Consider the following 20,549-nt stretch of genomic DNA (forward strand, 5'->3'; position numbering starts at 1 on the left):
AATTCCTTCCTCGTTCCCCGACCACACATCACCACTAAACTGCCACCTACCACAAGAAGAGGAAGATTTAAATACAGTATACACAATTCTTCCTCAGCCTTATTCCATTCGACGACTAAGACCTGATGTTGGAACGTAGGAAGCAAAAACAAAGAACAAGATATTCCATATCAACATATTCTCCCCCCCCCCCCCCGTGGCTCAGTCTTGTTTGCTTAAATGAAAAACTTTTCCTCATTATGATTGGTCTCAAAAGACCGTCTGTACTGACAGAAGTAAGTAATAAGCTCAATATTTTCTGCCTCTGTTTTAGCAGACTTCTTCAATATTGCTTACACTAACCGACCGGCTCCTGAAGAATACACATACCCCACTATGGGGAAGTGTTCTGCGTGAAGACGAAATGTGTCGCGCCGGGTTAGAAGAAAAGGGGAGAAAAAATAACAAAAAGAAGAAACTACGATACTAAGTAAGTAAAGTAAAGGCATCGTCGTCAACAAACGTCGCGGCGACGCGCTGGGGGAGGAGGAGGGGTAACACACACACACAGGCAGACAGAGACGAAAGCGAAGAAAAAAACGCGTAACGTTACAAACCGATAACGAGCTAAGAGGTTATACGCGACGGGGCGCGCGCGGGCGGGGGGAAAAAGAAGCTAGGGTGGCGGTGGTGAGGGGAAACGCGGAGAGAGTGAGAGAACAGGAAAAAAAGGTGGCGCGCGGGTCGAAGGGGGTCCCGCGGAAGAAGAGCAAGCAGGCGGGCAGAAAAAGAAGACAAGAGAGGAGAGCACCGTGATTGCGTGGTTTGGCCTGTTTTGCCCTCCTGGTGAAGAACTGATTTTTTGCTGTGCCCTTCGGGTGACGGACGGAGAATGAAAGTTGCGCTTGCCGAGGTTTTTGGCTTGCCAACACTGGTAAAAATTTTCCCCGAGTCTCGGCAACACAGCCAATAGTTAAAAAAGCAAAAAAATAATGCATTTTATTTCAAGACAAACGTAAGAAGGAACATCATTTATTAACAAGTTTTATTGTAACCTTTTAACAAAATAAGGACTTCGTCGCAAGAAAACTTGAGAAGATGTCAGTCCTTTTTTAAAGATTGCCTAAGAAGACAAGAAGGAAGAAGAAGAAGAAAACACGCACACATACACACATCCCATATGTGATGCGTGTTTTTTTTATTTTCCTGATTAAGTGAACTTGAAGAAAGGAAAAAACAAAGGAACAGCGTATTAGTTGAAGATTGTCTTGCAAGAACTCAGTGTGTGTTCGAGGAGTGCTTTTTTTTTATTCTTCAAGTAACATATCTCCAGTTGTTTTTGTTATTCTGTGCGCGTGTACGAATGTGTGCGTAAATATATATGTATACATATGAACATATATATATGCGTGTGCGCGGAACTTTTTCATTCAACCATCTGCCTGTTTCACGATGGCCCCTTCTCCCCCCTTCCAATGATTTCCTCCCCTCCCTAAATGCATGTGGAGACACACACCATTCTACTACAAACATACCCTAAGGATATCTTGTGCGCGAGGTGTATATACTTTTGTATCTAGTGTCTAAGGAGTGGGGGGGAAGGAAGACGTGTACACACACACACAGATACATACACAAAACACACACTACTAAACATACATACGGGGAGAAAAATTGGGAGAGGGGGGGCAGAAGCGGTCGCTCTAACGTTTTTCGATATAGCCGACCGAAGTATCAGCAGCAAGAACGTATGTCTTTTTACGAGAAGGTCAGGCCCTTTTTGAACCGCAGCGACGAGCCGGGGGCTTGACACTGGCATCCCCTCGGGCAATCGTCGACGCAAACGCCGCCAAGCGCGAACTGCGGAAGCCGGCTAAAGCTTTCTGCCACTTAGGTAAGTACTTTTTTTTTTCTTTTTACATTCTTCCGAAATATTTATCTGCTTTTTTTTTTAACTTAGTACTTTTTATATATATGTTTGTTTATTTGGAAACCATGCAGAACTTTTCGAATGTGATTTCTCAGAACCCAAAACTGTACTCGGTTGTCTATTGTTTTCTTATAATGTTTACACTTTTTTCCCCACTTGCTTGAGCTGAAACACCTCTGTGGTTAGGTGAAAAAAACAAGTACTTATTAGTACAGTTAAATTAAGCAACCCTTTGAAGTGTCAGCTACTAAGCAGACTAACATGGTAGCGAAGTTCACAAACACGTCGACACTATTACTACTGGTGCTACTATTAGTAGTAGTAATAGTAGTGGTATCCCCCATATCTTTCCACATGTGACTGAATGTGTGTATGTGTATGTGAGCGTTCGGGAGACAGAGTCCCAACTTCAGGGCCTGGCAAGGGGTGAAGCGGGGGCGCCACGTTCTCCCTATGCGCTAGTAACGTAAACAAGTTTCCAACCCCCACCTCCCTTAAAACACACACATGCAAAATACATACTTACCTACACGTATTAACAGTAATTAAATGAGAATGTAAATCTACTATGAAGCACTATAGTGTCAAGATATTTATATGTACTGTTACCTGTACAAATCCTATGGAATTGAATTTAGAACATTTTTTTTAATCCCGAAAGTAATTAAGTTTAATTCTTAAGTGTGAAATATGACAGTGTTTCCATATCAGTAATTACAATTTTTGAAGACAATTGTATATATATTTTTGTTATTTCTATATAGGCCTATGTTTCGTTTTGTGTTTTTCCTACAATTAAATGAATAAAATTTATTTATTTATTAAATTAAATATATTGTATATGTCTAAAACGATACTATCGATAAACAATATAGTACTAGTTTAATAATTTATTTATAAATAAAAATGTATTAAATAATTAATTGCTAATAGTGTAATTTTCTTTTAAATGAATGGCTCCTTCCAGCATTTTCTAATGGTAATACCTGATGCATTTATTTTTATTCGGCTTTTTTTTCTCATTTTCCATATATTTAAAAATATATTGTACTTCAAGTAACAACGATGTAAGTTGTATTTATATATTGTTTTCTTTTCTTTTCCAGTATTGCGGTTCGATTAGGACATAAAAAAAATAGGAGTCCACAAGATTTACCTATTATCTTCAGAGAAATTCATCATTCAACTGTCTTTTAATGGACGCTAATTCGAGACAAGACCGAGCATCATACAATAAAGCGAATTCAGAGAACAGAACGAGGATCACACAATGAAAAATTTACAAGAATACTTTTGTTGTAAAGAAAAATCAAGAAAAGGTCATTGCAGTACAAGTTAAAAAAAGGAAGTTTTCAAACAAAAAAGAAAAGTGATATTTAAAAAATTATCAGTGCTTCAGTGATTTTTTTTTTGTTTTTGTAAAAATTTTCACAGTGATAAATTTACAAATGTTCTTCTGAGTACAGTGAAAATTATCTACAAAACAAAAGGGCCTGTTATTTTATTGGTGATTATATAATATATAACCTTTGTATTGTTGTCAGCCCGCCAACAATAAGGAATAGTGGCAGATCAACTGTAAGTGAACTACAAATTGTAAGGTTTTTTCAATTGTTACCACACGACCTAGTCAAGAAAAAGTATAAACAATATTATTAATATATATTTAGTACCTGCACTTATAAATTCTCCTAGTTCCGATATTAGCATATCAAAGAATTGCATATATGCTAAAGCTAAGGGAAAGATGCATTATCATTGACTGATTAATCTAAAAAAAAAATTAAGAACAATAATTTTGTCCTTTTCTCCTCTTAAGCAATAACAATACTTATAACAACAATGGATGAACCAGAACAAGTGATTGTTGAAAGAAGAACTTGGCGAAATCGAAAAAGTGCATTTAGGCTAGGCTAAAGTGCAAACAGAAAAAATCCATTAATTTTATTTGTTTTTTAAAGTTTTTTTTCTAAATAATTGGCGCGTGTGTTCGTGAAAGATGGTGCGTTTTGCTGCCCCAACAATAAAAGTTCGCGAGTGTTACTAAAAGATTTTTTTTTAAATATTGTATCTCAACGAGATAAATAAAAACAAAACACTGTGTGAAGTTATCAGTATTTTTTAAAATTATTAGTAAATTCGAAAGAAGGGACTCAGGAAATAGACAAAACCAGAGACAAAAAAAGCAGCCCTTCGCAAAAAAAGAAGAAAAATTCCAACGGTTAAGCCCATATGTCATGGCCCAGTTCAGCTTTAGTGGAGTACCTTCTGCACAGGTAAGGTTTTCCTGTTATTCCATGATTTCATTTTATTATTATGTTTTAAAAGTCAATAGTATTAATGATATGAAAAGAGAACTTATCAAGTTAGGCTCTGTAATTGTTTGTGTCCTTTACTGACGTTCTGAGTTCGGGTCGTGCTAACACTTCTAAATTTGCTGTGGTTATTATTCAAATTATGGTGTGAGGACTTTTTCGCAAGCTGTCTGTTCCAGGGCGCCCTTCACAGTGTCCCGACGTTTATTCTCAAAGGAAAGAAAAAATAATAATCTTTGATTTTAAAATGACTTAAGAAATATTACAGATAGCCTATCTGATGTTATAATTAACTGGATTTATAAAGAAAATGTGAGAGTTTTATGGGCTTTTTTTTAAAAAAAAATTAAATCTAGGACTACGAAGATATTATCTACACTATTATTTACGTCTTGAAGTAACGTACCTCTAATATTTCAACATTGTAGCCTGTTTCCTTTTCATAACTTAATGTACTTGGTCAAAGAAAAGATTAACAAAAAAAGAAAAAGAAAGAAAGAAAGAGAAAAAAGAAAGAAAGAAAAAAAGACATTCAAAAGAAATAATAATTATTAATAAATCTGACCCCTTTAGTTTATTGTGGGTACTTAACGTAATTTACCAACAGTAAAATTAATGAAAAACAGTCAGCAAAACTCAAACAATGATATTTTCTGACCCCTCCTCTAAAAGTACACGCCATATATTTAGAAGAGATTTTTATTTTGCCTATTGTATAGGTTTTTTTTTTTTTATGCAGCTACAAGTTTGTCCACAGTTTATAACATCTATATATTAGCCCTAAGTTGGTTATATTATAATTTCTCGAACTAATTAAAACGTAGTTTACTCACTGAATGTTCAATAATAACACTCAAGATAAAAATATATTTAAACTGATATATTTTCTGAAGATTTTCTGCACTTATCTTTTTTACTTTTCACAAAATTCCTTCTTTATAATTGAGAATACATTCACTATTAGTGGCTTCTTTACGTATTATATCAGAACTGTCTAGAAAAACATGTTTATATATGTCTGGCCACAAAACTTAACAAGTTAAATGTTGAGGTCTGGCCATAAAGAAAAATGATATACGATACGGACTGTTGTCCATATCAACATATACTGTAGAATTTATAAATATTATCGTTATAAGTTGAGGGCTTTGTAAGGTGTCAAGCAATTTTGGTTCAATGTCTTTGTTCATGCTCTGAGTTCGGGTTACCACATGACAGATTTTTAAAAAGACGACACATTTTTCACCGAAAAATAAAGAAAAGACCTGTATCTTTCGATCAATCATTTGATGGCATAGTGAGAAAATGTAACCTTATACGTATACAACCAAACTTTTAACAATTCCAATTATAGAAATACTAAGATTTTGCCTCATTCGAAGTATAATACGATGTATACAAAACTTGAACTTAAAAGCATTTGTCTGTATCTCTCCCCACCCAAAAAAGAGGGCCAAGTTCCTAAAAATCCGCTCGGACCGGTTTCCCTTCAGAAGATGATATCATAGATAATGTCACTAATTATGGAGTAGTGGTTTTACACAGAATATTAGATATTTTTTATTTAAACAGAATGCATTCTAATAAGCATTTTAAAAAGGGCCAAGAATTCAAATAAATTAGAAGATACTGCAAATGACACCAACTTAAAATATTGTATTTCTACGTATATCAACAATTGAGCTTATTGGACAAAAAAAAAAGACGACAATTTTCGCCTGCTCCTTAGACATTGCAGGGTTAATGAAAGAATTCTTCGGTTCTGAAGCTATATGTAATGAAATACTAAGAAACTCTTAAAAGAAGAAAGCTATTTTACCACTGTCAGTTTGAAAGTCAATTATTTTCTGTAATATGTTTTAATTAGATATTAGTTATCAATTATTTTCCGTAAAAAGTTTATAAGATAGATATTGGTTATCAATTATTTTTCGTAAATGTTTATGATAGATATTTGGTTATCAATTATTTTCCGTAAAAAGTTTATCAGATAGATATTGGTTATGAATTGTTTCTCGTAAAATGTTTATGAAATAAATATTGCTTATCAATTATTTTCCGTGAGATGTTTATAAAATAAATATTGGTGATAAATTATTTTCCGTAAAAGTTTATAAAATAGGTATTGGTTATGAATTATTTTCGGTAAAAAGTTTATAAAATAGATACTGGTTATCAATTATGTCCTGTAAAAAACAGTTTAAGATACATATTGGTTATCAATTTAAAAAATTAATAATAAAGTTTACGGTAAAAATAGATACGTCATTTGATCTATATGATCGTAAAATTCTGAAGCAAAAATAATCACATTTATTTGCAAGTAGTATAAGCGTAATTGTAAGGAATATATTAGTCATTAGTAGGAATATGTGTGTCACCATCAGGAGACTATAAGCAGCAATAGATAAAATCTACTAGTTTCCCACATATAGTATATAAATAAATAAATAATACTTTTCTAGCAGAATCAAATTAGCCAATTGTTATTGGTAATTAAAGACACTTTTTCTAGCGCGTAGTTCCTTTCGATTTTCTCGAAAAATACGCATAAGAGTTTAACCATTAAGCATGTCGCTTGATGAAGCTCGATCCCATTTATCGGTTGATATTTGTATCAGCTTTGGGACATTAATTTACCTAAATATTAATTAAAAAGTTAAGAGCAATTTGGCTCTGTATCTCATTAACCGTACGTACTACCACAGAAAAAATAACAAGATGTTATTTTCTCTGTGGTACTACCGCACTCTGTCGTTAAGAAAAATTGACTTGCTGAGGATACACTGCTGTATCTTTTTCTCATCTTAAAAGATGCAAGCGTGAGTCTCGTACAATTCCCAATTTTTAAGATTATAATCAATTAATTTTTTTCTCGAAAACTACGCATGAGTATTTTTTTTACACACACCCATATCACATGTTCAGCTCAGTGAGATTTATGGATTCGTAAAATTCTCATTTTCGGACACTTTTATTTGCTCCCGTTAAATGCTTAATAATATTGAGAATTATAACTTTTTAAAAACTTTTTTTTTCTCTGTCTACTATTTTTTAATAAAATTTACGTTGTTTTCCCCCTTTTTTTAGTTACTGTAAATTTTATAATACATAGTTTTGGTAGTGAAAATTGGTTTTGCCAATATAGGACCCTATTAAATTTTCTCGAAACTCTTTGACAGTATACCTTACGTTCTTAATCATAAACATAAGGATAAATATCAATCATTGGTTAGAAGATTGGTTATGCTATAGGATAAATATCAATCATTGGTTAGAAGATTGGTCATGTTAATCATAATCATAAGGATAAATATCAATCATTGGTTAGAAGACTGGTTATGTTAATCATAATCATAAGGATAAATATCAATTATTGGTTAGGAGATTGGTTATGTTAATCATAATCATAAGGATAAATATCAATCATTGGTAAGAAGATTTTTTGTGTGTTAATCATAAACATAAGCAGTGTTTCTTTCAGAAACAAATGTTCTGGGGGGGGAGCACACTTAGAATTCCGGGGGACACTGCTGGTACTATTCTGTTCATTATTATATTATAGACGTATTATTTTGGTCTTCTCCGGGGGGCATTCTCGGAGCTCCGGGGGGAAGGGGATCAGAGTTTCTCAAAAACATGTGTGGAAGAAACACTGAACATAAGGATAAATATCAATCACTGGTTAGAAGATTGGTTGATTTAGTTCGTTAGAAGTTTGAAATACGATTGTGAAGTAAATTAAATCTAATTTTATATTTACAAAAATCTATTATTCCTTTTGCGTTATTCTTTACACACAATTATGTTTTTTGGGGGGTGCGGGAAGATCAGGAGGGTTGAACAGAAGACCTTTGCTGCGGAGTTCAGTTGGAATATATTTTTTCGTTTTTTAAAACATTTTAACACTTCCTTGAGAATGAGCTGTGTAATTACTGATACACTTTTAAACCAATAATAATAATAATAATAATAATAATAATAGGTTATAAGCAGTGGTTCTATTCAGCTAGTTAGCATCGGTTCCCTAGAACCGGTTGTTAAAATATTTCGAGTTTGCAGAACCTTTTGTTATACCCAAACCGTAAATTGTACCCAACTCAAGAGCAGTAAATTTTAGTTTCACTATATTTGTTTTTAGAAATTCTTACAGCTACAGGGTTAAAACATATGACCTTCAGAACAAGGTGTAAACATTTATTTTTTTTTAATCTCAAATGCTCAGATATCCAGAATAAGAACTGAGATCACATGAGTGTAGTGGTGAGGGTTATTTATATTTGAAACGCATACATATCATTTTCAACAATTTAGTGTCGAAAAACCTAACCATTGCTGGAATAAAGTCTTTCCAATACTTTTTTGACAACCATCTATCTTAGATAATTCGTTTCCAAGATATTCGCAGTGCTACCGGCACCTAATTTCATCACATCACCTTATATTAGGATGCTGTGCAGTTCTTGTTACTTGTGGTATCCAGTAAAAAAAAATGCTTTTCTCTGCCTTGTACAATTTGTTTCCTAAGAGAGTTATATCTATCTATCTATCTATCTATCTAGACACCTATCCACAAAATAAAAACAGTAGTAAATTGTGTTGCTTACGAAACGAGATGGGAAATAAAGGTTTTCTCGTCTCTTCCAATTTTCTCGAAAAGCTTTTCACGTTTCACTTCTTTTTGTTAATTTTCTGTACAAAATTTTTGCCAGTTTACTTCTTTTATTTTTTCTTAATTTCATCCACAAGTAACCCTTAAGCGTCACGATAGATTCATGAAGGGTGTGATATAAATATTTTAAAAACCACATTTGTTATTGGTGTACGTATATTGTGAAGTGACTTAACGTATCTGTTAAAGGTTGATAAATATTCTTCGTTGTCATCGTAGAAACCCTTTGTCAATTTATAGTTTTTATTACTATGAATCATGTAATATTTAAACAGATTCACGATTTTCTCGTGTCGTCTCGATTTTTTTTTATCGAGACGGATCGAGGATCTCGTCTGTTGGCAATAGTAAGGAAATCTCAAAATTTGGAAGTCTACAAATTTGTTCTAATATTTATAATTAGAAAAGAAAATGACCTGTAAAATCCCATAATTTTAACTTGATAATATTAATTGAGTGACCTGATAATAGAAAAGAAAATTACCTGTAAAATCCCATAATTTTAACTTGATAATATTAATTGAGTGACCTGATAATGTTAGAAAAGAAAATGACCTGTAAAATCCCATGATTTTAACCTGATAATATTAATTGAGTGATAATTTTAACCTGATAATTGAGTGATATAAACTAAAATAGTTCGTAAGTTAATGATAGTTTTAGATTATTATACTAATTAACGTTTATATATAAATGGATGGATGGTCAAACAAATGGAGGGATGGATCTTGTTTATCAGTGAACGTGATTCCTAACTTAATTGATTTTTTAGATCTTAGCCAATAATAATGCGTGATCTATCAAAGATAGGTTTTGAGATTTTGTATCTCCCGGACGGGTAGACGGATACACTTGGAAAAGAGTTTTAATAGCTAAACCAAAGTCCTTTTCAGAACAAAGAAAAAAATTTGGAGTAAAGATGGATCGGTCATACGTCATAATCGAACTCACGAGTCTAGGTTAGAAACAAGGCGAAATTCCTACCACTGTCTTATTTATTCGATCGGAAAAATACAGAAAAACAGCTAACAAGATAAATTGCATTGATCAGAGATTCATTATTCTATCCTAACTATATATAAAACTGTACATGAATTACTCATTCTCTGACATAAAATAACGGGTACTTCCGATTGGCGTGGAAAGTTGAAATTTAACATGACTAACCTACAGGAAAGGGATCTAAAGAGGGGATGAAGTAATTTTCCATGTTATTTAAATGGGCGTTATTTTAGATCTATAATCTCATGTGTTGGGTAGCTACTTGGAATTAGAACAGAAACTTAAAATTCTGCATGCTTGTACGTTTTCGTTAGCGTTACCTAAGTAAATAACCAAAACAAAATTTCGAACTTTAGAGTGGTTTTATGGGGAACTGAAAAATATTTCTTGTGTTATATATATGGGACATCTTCTACACCCCAAAATGTTTAGGCACTTCCTGTAGGGCTACAATGATTAAATTTGACATGATTGTAGCTTTTCGGGACAAACGTACAGGAAAATTGCCAAAATTCTCCATGTTATTGAAATGGGCGTTTTTTTTTTTTTTTTTTTTTTAGATCTATGATCTCATGTTTTTTAGGTACTTAGAATTAGAATAAAAACTTGAAGTTCGGTATGCTTGTACATTTTCGTTAGTGTTACCTAAGTAAATCACTAAAACTCAAAATTTCGAACTTTAGAGTGGTTTTATGGGGAACTGAAAAATATTTCCTATGTTATTTATATGGGGGGACATCTTTTACACACCAAAATGTTTAGGCACTTCCTGTAGGAAGAGTTTCAAGAAAAATTCAAATTAAGAAGACTCATATGTCCCGATCAATTACTGCTAATATTAATATAATAGCAATAGAATACTATATAGTCCATCTATTAATACAGTGGCCATTTAACAACTACATATTCCATAATTTCTTTATTGAATGTATCTGGTATGTTATTCTTTTCCAAAATCATAATATAAATTGTAATTTCAAGCCTTGAAAAGTTAGATTCATTTGCAAAAATTACAAATCTTGTAGTCCCCGGAGTCTCCAGTGCTCATTTTTTTTTCTATATCTTTCTGAGTGACCGGCTACTGACCATTTCTTCTACTCTAGTTTACATTTTTTTCTCAATTAAAAAAAGAAGACTGCAAATTTTTGGTAAATTATAAATTATATCGGCCAAGAGGTGCCAGTTTACATATATATTATGATACCTGATTCTGATATATAATTTTGGATTGGATAGATTGTATTTTAGCGTCCCTTTCAGTACCACGGCTATATAAGACGTGAACGTACAGTTTAAGGTAAATTCCGAACAACCGTAATGTTCGAATTTCAGGGCTCTCACATTGGGAATTGAACCCTGAATCCCGTGCAGTAAAGGAATATACGCTAGCCACTAGACCAGCAGGGAAGACATTTGTGTGTGTGTGTGTTCAACTGTTTTCGATTTTTACATATTACAAGTGGACTTAAGAGACACGAGAAACACATATTTCCTGTATTTCCTCATAGCGACACAAACATTGATTACTTTTATTGAAAATAAGGATTGTAGATGATGTATTCATATCAATTGTACTTTACCTCGTACGTTAAATATTAATTTACAATAGTTTTATGGCAGTGTCTTTGCTAGTAATACTTCTGTAATTTTACTTTTTTTTGTAGTTATTAGCACTGTATACAAACTCATACGTTACTACAGCTAGGAAAACTATTTCTAAGATGTAATATATACGTGTGGGCTCTGTGGGTTCTTCACGTTATTAGTTTTATTAGCACAACCGCAGAACAAAAATCACTCACAGTAACTGGGATCCGAATTTGTGAGCAGAGGAAAGTGTAAAACGTAACGTTATACTGAGAAGTAGGGAGTTATACATATACTGTATGTATGGCATAATGTGCCCTTCCCATAGTACAATCAATTGTTATACATTCAACTCTTTATCTAGGGAAAACTTTTGAGCTCCAAGGGGGCTATAATTGGATTTCCGCATTATACAGGGTGTTTCAAAACAACACCGACAACGTTTGGGAGATGATTCCTGACACCAAGATAAGGCAAAAAGTGTAGACCATCCTGGGTGCACAAATGCTTTCTTTCGGAGTTATAGGCTGCCGAAAACATGAAAATATGAACTTTAAAGGTCTATAGCTCCAAAACTATGGGACCTACCGTAGTCGTGTCAAGACTTCACTTAAAAACTAGTATGTGCGCTATCCAAATATCCATGTTTCAGAATCCTGCAGCACTTCCACAATAATTTTTATAGAGGCAGTTGAAGAGTACTTCAAATTATATGACCGTAGCCAAACTTCCTCTATAAAAATTGCTTTGTGAGTACCTTAGGATTCTGAAACATGTATTTTTGGATAGGGCACGTAGTAGCTCCTAAGTGAAGTCTTGACCCGACTACAGTAGGTCCCATAGTCTTGGAATTATGGACCTTTAAAGTTCATTTTTTTTCATTTTCTTGGTAGCCTATAACTCCGAAAGGAAGCATTTGTGCACCCAGGATTGTCTATACTTTTTTTTTTTGTCTTATCTTGGTGTCGGAATCACCTGCCAAACGTTGTCTGTGTTGTTTTGAAACACCCTGCATATACCTTAATATTCTCATATTCTACATATAACCAAGAATTTTTTTGGCACAAAAAAGAACGATCATAGTTTGTGCACAGTATCTTGTATGATAGATAAACTTAACAACCGAAAAAAAAAAAAATGCTAGAGATAGAAACAGAAGAGGGAAGTGCTTAGCGGATTATTTTGTGAAGAAATTATGTTGTTACAAAATGTGATGGAAGATACAATACTGGGATTTTTTAGAAAGAAAAATTAGAACCAAATTACTTGTTTTAATAAATGGTATTACATCGTTTCTACATATTGCAGAATACTGAAGATAAAGATTATCTTATGAGACGAAGCAATGTAAGATTTCCGTAACAAGATACGATACGAGTTTTTCCAACAAAAATATACACATTTTTTCGAGACGAGACAAGGCTTTCGTGTCACCTTTCCGAGTCGAGACAGCCTCAACATTGTCTTCTAGTAAGCTCTATTCAGTATGAAATACCAACTTTGTGATACAAGATGTAGCTGAAGATACACTATACGAATTTTGTACTGTGAAATATTGGTAAATGTACTAGTGTCATTAGATCGTTATTAAAACTATAGAGAAATAGGAAAAGGCTAGCTGAGTATTTGACAAGAGATATTTGTTCTAAAAGTAGTGAGAGAAGTTACGTTTATTATTTTTAGTAATATTAAAATAAAGTACTGAGAAAAGTTAATCGTAATAAAATTACTGTAGTTCGTAACTTAAAAAAAAAAAAGGCTGTGTTATTCAGGGGTGCCCACAAGGGTGGGCTATGACGCAAACTGCGTCATTGAAATATTTGGGGGGTTAAAATCTATATAAATATGTTTGATGAGGGGGGGTAAAATTAATCGAAAAGAAGATTTTGTTCATGGAAGAAGACCTACGGATAGACAATTGGGGGGGGGTGCGTCATAGACATAAGGGGGGGGGGCAGCCTCAAATCGAGACGAGACAGCCTCAAATCTTGTCTCGTGCGTATCCCTAATTCTATCTCTCCTTCTCTCTCTCTCTCTCTCTCTCTCTCTCTCTATGTATGTTTGTGTGCGTGTGTGTGTGTTATTCCCGTTTTTCAATTTGGAACCCTCCATTCAATACAACATCAAGAACTATCACAAAGAAGTGATGAATTTTTTTTGCGTCACTCTTACTGTTCCCGAGATGTTGCCAAACAAGTTCCGATTTCGGGAGATTTAAGGAGCCATTTCTCGGGAATCGTAAGTCATAGAGAGATCATATGGGTGTTGATCAATACCTAAGAGGATGATGAACATTTTGGTACCAAATAGTAACCGGTGATCACTGGCCATCTGACTACGGCTCCCCAGATATTGGCCAAAAAAGTTCGGATTTCGGGAGATTTAAGGAGCCATACCTTGGGAACCATAAGTCATAGAGAGATCATTTATTAGTGTTGATCAATATCAGTATTGATTCAATAATAATATTATGTTATTTATTCAATAATTATTGCGTCATTAGTTAATCAAATAAATTTAAATTTAATATACAATTTCATATATATTCAAAGAAAAAAATAATTCTTTTTTAAGTTCGTTTTGGCAATACTCTTGGAGCATTCTTAATTGGTTTTACTATGAAAATGAATTACGTAACATTAAAATTGTTTCGAGATTTAAAACTTAGCTAAACTAGTATTGCGCACGAGACTAGACACATTTCTCGTCTCGGTCGTGACCATCATCCTGATAACTTGGTGACCGGAATTTTTCGAACCCTGCTAATAATGACAGTTTCCAGGTATGCTTTTATAGGCTATAGAAGTTCCGTTTTTGCGTGATCTCTGACGTCATATTTCTTGGACACCGGAATTTCTTCCATTATACTAAAAATGTTTTTGAAACAACCATTAGTTATTTAATATTAGGTGTTTAAAGAGCAGAAATGATGGGGGAGCGTTCCTGGGAAAGCCCTAATTAAAATTTTAGCCCATAGAAACTTGGTTTTAGTAAATATATTAAGAGTGGAGACGAAATTCATTGTTGGGTCACTTAATTTTGATTGCAAAAGACCTCTTCTCGCTATCTATTATCATTTTTAATCTATGATAACCAACTTAACCGGAAGTAGTTAATTTGATTTTTGTCGCTTCCGGTTTGAATAGAAGATAATACTTATTTTTAGAACGCCAAATCGATAAAAAGAAATGCTTCTCGCTATCTCATGGTTTTTCCTCTATATAGATCAATATCGAAACCGGAAGTTGTAGCAGATTTGTATCAGTTCCGGTTTTAGTGGAGAATTAAGGATGGAGATGAAATGTATTCTTGCAATGTTAAATCGATTGAGAAGCTACTTCTCGCTATCTACACGAGACTCTCGCTAATCCGGCCATTTCTGGTACATATGGGTGCCGGTTTAACGGAAGTGCCGGATTATTGAGTGCCTAACATTTGTTTGATGTAATAAATAGTTGCTCGTCCAACATTGAACTCAGCAGCGAAGAACCTCGATTTAACTTATTTAAAATTTCGAGTTTCTGCTTGAGGTCTAGCGTAACGTGTTTCCTTTTAAAAGACATGATTCCGAACTGTAAAGAATGCTACAATTTCGAATACGTACAGTATATAAAGCATTATTTAACCAAGCATTATTGCGCATGCGCAAGATAATTCATTGTGTACGTGTTTTTGGTTGGGATGTGCGCCGGATTACTGAGAGGCCGGACTACTGAGGACCGGATTAGAAAGAGTCTAGTGCATTACCATTTTTCCTCAGTATTGATCAACGTTAAAACCGGAAATCCAATTAAATAGTTCTTGAGAGTCTTTTTGACTCCCAGGCTGATGGACACACGGACAGACAGGGTAATGGAAAGGAGTTTTGGAAATTCTAACTCCTTAAGAGTCTAACTCCCGGCGAAATTAAAACACCGCTAATTTTACAGTAATTATGTGATATCTTCAAATAAATAAAAGATAATCGAAATGTGGAACAAGAGCGCCCTAGACAATATTATTTTACATGAGAAACCTTTATCACGACTCACTTATCTGCTTTCGATTTCGAGCCATTTTGAAAATCGGCATTTATTTTCGCGTTTCTAAACAGCTGAAAACGGAAAACCACTAAGTGACTTGTGATAACGATACCTCACACAAAATAATATTGCCTAGGGTGCTCTTGTTCCACATTTCGATTATCTTTTATCTATTTGAAGATATCACATAATTACTGTAAAATTAGCGGTATTTTAATTTCGCCGGGATGAAGACTCTTAAGAGTCCCAAATACGACGCATATCTACATAAGCTATAGCACTAAAATTTAAGATGAAAAGAAGACAAGAGTCGAAGATGTCTCGTGTTGAAAATGTGTCGTGAAAGTAAATGCCTCGTCTGAAAAATGTCAGTTTCTGTTATTCTGTCAGTTCGGAAAGAAAATTCATTGTATATTTTACTCATACTATCGGATTTAAAAAAAAAAAAAAAAAAAAAAAAAAACAGGTTTCACTTTGTCGTGAATAAAGATAAATATTATTTTGACATACGAATTATTTTTCCTCTTATGAAATGCAGTAAATAACTAATCTTGAGGGCAAAGGAGGAAAGAAATAAGTATACAAACCTACTATGAAACTTCAAATTGCATTGGTATCGTGAAACAAATCACGTATGGTTTCACTGAACAGCAAATTTATCCCTTTCTCTCCCTCTCTCTCCCGAAAGGAAAACCCCTACCCATTCTAATCTAATTAAGGCCTTTGATAGTTGCTATTGATGTGAAGTTAGGGACTCTTGTGCTGCGTTTGCTTCCCCAAATCGTATTCTCGGTTTGATCTCTCGGAAATTCATAGCCCATCGCATCAATTAATACGAAGTATGTTTACCTTTTTTTTTTTTTGTCCTTTAAAATTGATTATTCTTTTATTATAAGAACAGTGTATAGAATTGTGGGCGATCTACGAAATTTATCCAATCTTGATCAAACTTGGCATAGAAAATGAATTTTTGACCTCCTTAATGTACGTGTGAAATATATTTTTCTGTACAGATCTTTGGTTCTGGAGTTATGGTCCATCAAACTTGAAAAAAATCCCTCTTTCCTATTTAGAACAAAAATTGTGGGATAATACATTGAACAAATCGTTCAACGCCTTTTTTTTTTTTTGGGAGGGGGGGAGATCAAAAGATCTAATATATTTCAATCGAAAATTGTTTTGTATGCCTTTCATCTGGAGAACTACTTATAGTGCAGCTAAACCCAAACGATAACTTAAATCAAAATGGTGTGCTTATTCCAGCGTTTCCCAACCTTTTTCAACTTGCGGCACACTACGGGTGTTACTTGGATTCTCGCGGCACACTTATAGATATTATTTGTAATATAAAACACATTGGTATTTTTTCTATGATTATTGATCTCCTTCTCACAGAGAAGAAAGCTCGAACACTGGTTTTTCCCCCGTAGTAAATCGTTATGCTTATTTTTCATTCTAATTTAAAAATAGAAAACAATTGCAATGAAATATTGGACTCAAGTTTTTAAAAACACGCTTTCTTTTTAAAAACTTCGTGTATCCAACCTTTTACTAGGAAGGAAGATCACTAAATAACGAACGAACAAACAAATCTCTTTTACTTTTAAAACACAAATGTAGGTAATTTGTCGAAAGGATTGAATGATATTTTAAATTTTCAAGTTGTGAAATAGTCTGCAACAATAAAGACGCAATAATGGTCATCACAATGACTTCAAATACTTTTTTCAACATTAGAAATGTACAGAACAGTAACACGGTATTAAACTTAAAATTGTAGATTCATAGTAGAGGTTCATAGTAATGTGAAATACAAATCTACATTTTTCCCTACGTTTTACAATTTGATTGCTATAAAATTAATAATTTGGTTTCGATTCCTCGCGGCACACCAGCGGTCCATTCACGGCACACCGGTTGGGAAACGCTGGCTTTTTCTGTAGAAAATTCGCTTTTTTTTTAAAGTATTCCTAAAATTCGTTATAGTTGGTTAATTGACAGTTTTGGATTCCTTTATATATAATGAATGGTTAGGTTTTAATCGGAACGTCAGCTGAGACTATTTATCCACATTAACATGTGCATATCTTATGATAATATGACACTTTTCTCACAGCTTCATATATGCTATAGATATCTTAGATTTGCCTGAACTACTCACCGATGTATGTAATGTCATAAAACAAGAAATAAAAGTTTTTCGCAGTGTTAAACTTGATCTTAAATTTGCAACGTATTTACAAAGAGACATCTCAATATATTTGAATAATGTATGGGGTTTATGAACTTACTTGTACAAGTAGGGAAGTAATATATATATTTAAAACAATTTCATATTACTAGTAAGTATATATTTGGCCGAGTTCAGAAGTTTACGCCATCTTTCTGCTCTGCGATTATATAAGATACATATTATATTTGTGTATCTACAAGATTTTTAAGATTTTATAATAATCTTTAAATTTTGACTTTTGCAGAGCGCTTTCGTTCAGAAAACAATGCAATATATCTATTACATTGTTTTCTGACAACTAAAGCGCTCCGTAAAAGTCAAAATGTAAATATTACCATAAAATCTTAAAAATCTTGTAGATACACAAATAAAATACGTCTCTCATACACAAAAAGGTATATATGTGATTGTGAAAAGTTATACTTATTTTAATGCCATCTTAGATTTAATTGTTTCATATAACACGAGAAAAATGATCAATTTTATTAGCATGTCCTGCGATTTCGTGTACTCGCAACGTGGTTGTGCGTGCTTATGCAATCATTTCCATGTGTAAACACCACTAACGCAAAAACTAATAATAATAATAATAATAATAATAATAATAATAATAATAATAATAATAATAATAATAATAATAATAATAAAGTTAGTGTTTTGCGTGAACACCAATAATATAATAATAGATAAATCACATAAATGAATAACAGTTGCTTCCAATCAATGTAAAGTTTGATAATAAAGTCAATAATGATGGGTCAAATAAAATCAATATTGACTTCCACGTATATGCATTTGCCTATCACATATAAGAAGTTCGAGAAAAATTTAAATATAAAATATTTTGCATTGTAACACTTTTCCAAAATATGAATGTTTAACGCAAGCTAGATTCAATTAAAATGTAGAATCATTAAACACATAACACACCCACACACACATCTTATCTACGATGATACCCAACATCAGTTAAAGACTTCTAACTAGGTGTAAACTATCACCTATTACCAACAATTAGCAGCGTATTTCCCATCGTTTTTTATTTTCTTTTTCTTGTAGAGAAATAATATTCAGGCATATTCAAGAGTTAAAACTTCATTTGAAAGACAAAATTAAATCAATATTCAAAGGAAAATATGTAAACACTATAATTTTATATAGTTTCATTCATTTTTTTGTTGAGAGTACTTCCAACACAAAAATCTTATCCATAATGTCTCTTGCATTAGAGAAACATGTTTCATGTTGGTATAAACTCTCACCTATCACCAACAAATAGTAGCGTATCTCTCCTACTTTTTTTTTTTAAATTTTCTTTTTCTTTCTTGTAGAGGTATAATATTCAGGCATATTCAACACTTGAAAAGATTAATCAATTATCAAAGGAAAATACTTACATTTTTTAAAAATTTTATATAGTTTCGTTCATTGTTGAGAGTATTTCCAACACAAAAGTCTAACTCACAGTGTATCTAACATTAGAGAAACATGCTTTAAGTGAGTATAGTCTCTCACTTATCACCAACAAACACCAGCATATTTCTCCTACTTTTTTTATTTTTTCTTATAAAGGTATAATATTCAGGCATATTCAAGAGTTGAAACTTTATTCAATAGAAAAATTAAATCAATAATCAAAGAAAAATACGTGCACTTTTAAATTTTATTCAGTTTCGTTTGTCGTTGAGAGTACTCCCAACACAAAAGTCTTACTCAGAGTGTCCCTAACATTAGTTATACATGTTTCAAGTAGTTATAAATTCTCATCTATCACCAACAAATACCAGGATATTTCCCCCTTTTTTTAATTCTCTTTTTCTTGTAGATGTATAATATTCAGGCATATTCAAGAGTTGAAACTTCATTCAAAAGACACATTAAATCAATAAGCAAAGGAAAATACATACACCTTTTTAAAAATATATATTATGTAGTTTTGATCTTCCTATAATTCTTTTTCTAAAACTGTAAATATTTTAGTTAATTTTCCTGTTCAGATAAATAAAAACTACGATATAATACACTATACAGTTGAAGATGTATTTTACAAAATTGTGCTCCACTTTCGGGCGTTATATTAACACTTCGTCATTTCAATCAGACATGTTTTAACTTCAATTACTGTTGCCCATGAGTCGAAATGAGAAGTATGTTCTGAAAACTCAATACGAATCGAGAAACATAGCAATTCTCATCTCGAATGGGCAACACTAGTTCGTTCAAATAATGATTTATTGTTACATGGCTTATAATATAAAAATTATAAGTTGATAAAGTGTTGTACGAACATAAGGAAGAGTATTTATCTACTTTTAAAGATACGAAAAGTTATTACACAAAATACTCCATTAATTAATATGGTTTTAATGTTGTTATATCACACTCTTCGAGGACCTCCCGTGAAACGAAAGAATTCTCATTCCTTCTAGATGAAATTTAAGAAATAAATCGGGACATAAATTTTGTACATAATTTTTTTAAAAAAACGAGACGAGAGTAAATTCAAAGCGAGACGGGAAAGTATTCTACGAGAATCGAGAGGAGACGAGACAACGAAAGCTTAATTCTCGTCTTGTCAATAGCATTAACCCTCTAATATAACATTATAGAAATCCACACAAAACTAAATTACGTTACTATTTTCAGGGGTGCCCACAAGGGGGGGCTATGACGCAAACTGCGTCATTTAAATATTTGGGGGGGATTAAAAATCTATATAAATATGTTTGAGGGGGTGTAAAAATTAATCGAAAAGATTTTTTGTTCATGGAAGAACACCTACGGATAGACAATTGAGGGGGGTGCGTCA

At 32.9% G+C, this 20,549-nt stretch overlaps 1 protein-coding gene across 1 annotated transcript in view; it reads left to right on the top strand.

The window, feature by feature from the left end:
- Positions 1-268: 268 nt before the first annotated feature.
- The window catches only part of mirr (iroquois-class homeodomain protein mirror), a 165,445-nt gene continuing 145,164 nt past the window's right edge, over positions 269-20,549 (top strand). The window contains exons 1-2 of the mRNA XM_081764534.1: positions 269-1,873; positions 3,016-4,185. Of these exons, the coding sequence (XP_081620660.1) occupies positions 4,147-4,185 (39 nt within the window). The 5' untranslated portion in view covers positions 269-1,873; positions 3,016-4,146. The remainder of the gene's footprint in view (positions 1,874-3,015; positions 4,186-20,549) is intronic.

This window comes from Thermobia domestica, chromosome 7 (assembly GCF_964235325.1).
Source record: "Thermobia domestica chromosome 7, izTheDome1.hap1.1, whole genome shotgun sequence".
In the NCBI taxonomy this organism is placed as follows: Eukaryota; Metazoa; Arthropoda; class Insecta; order Zygentoma; family Lepismatidae; genus Thermobia; species Thermobia domestica.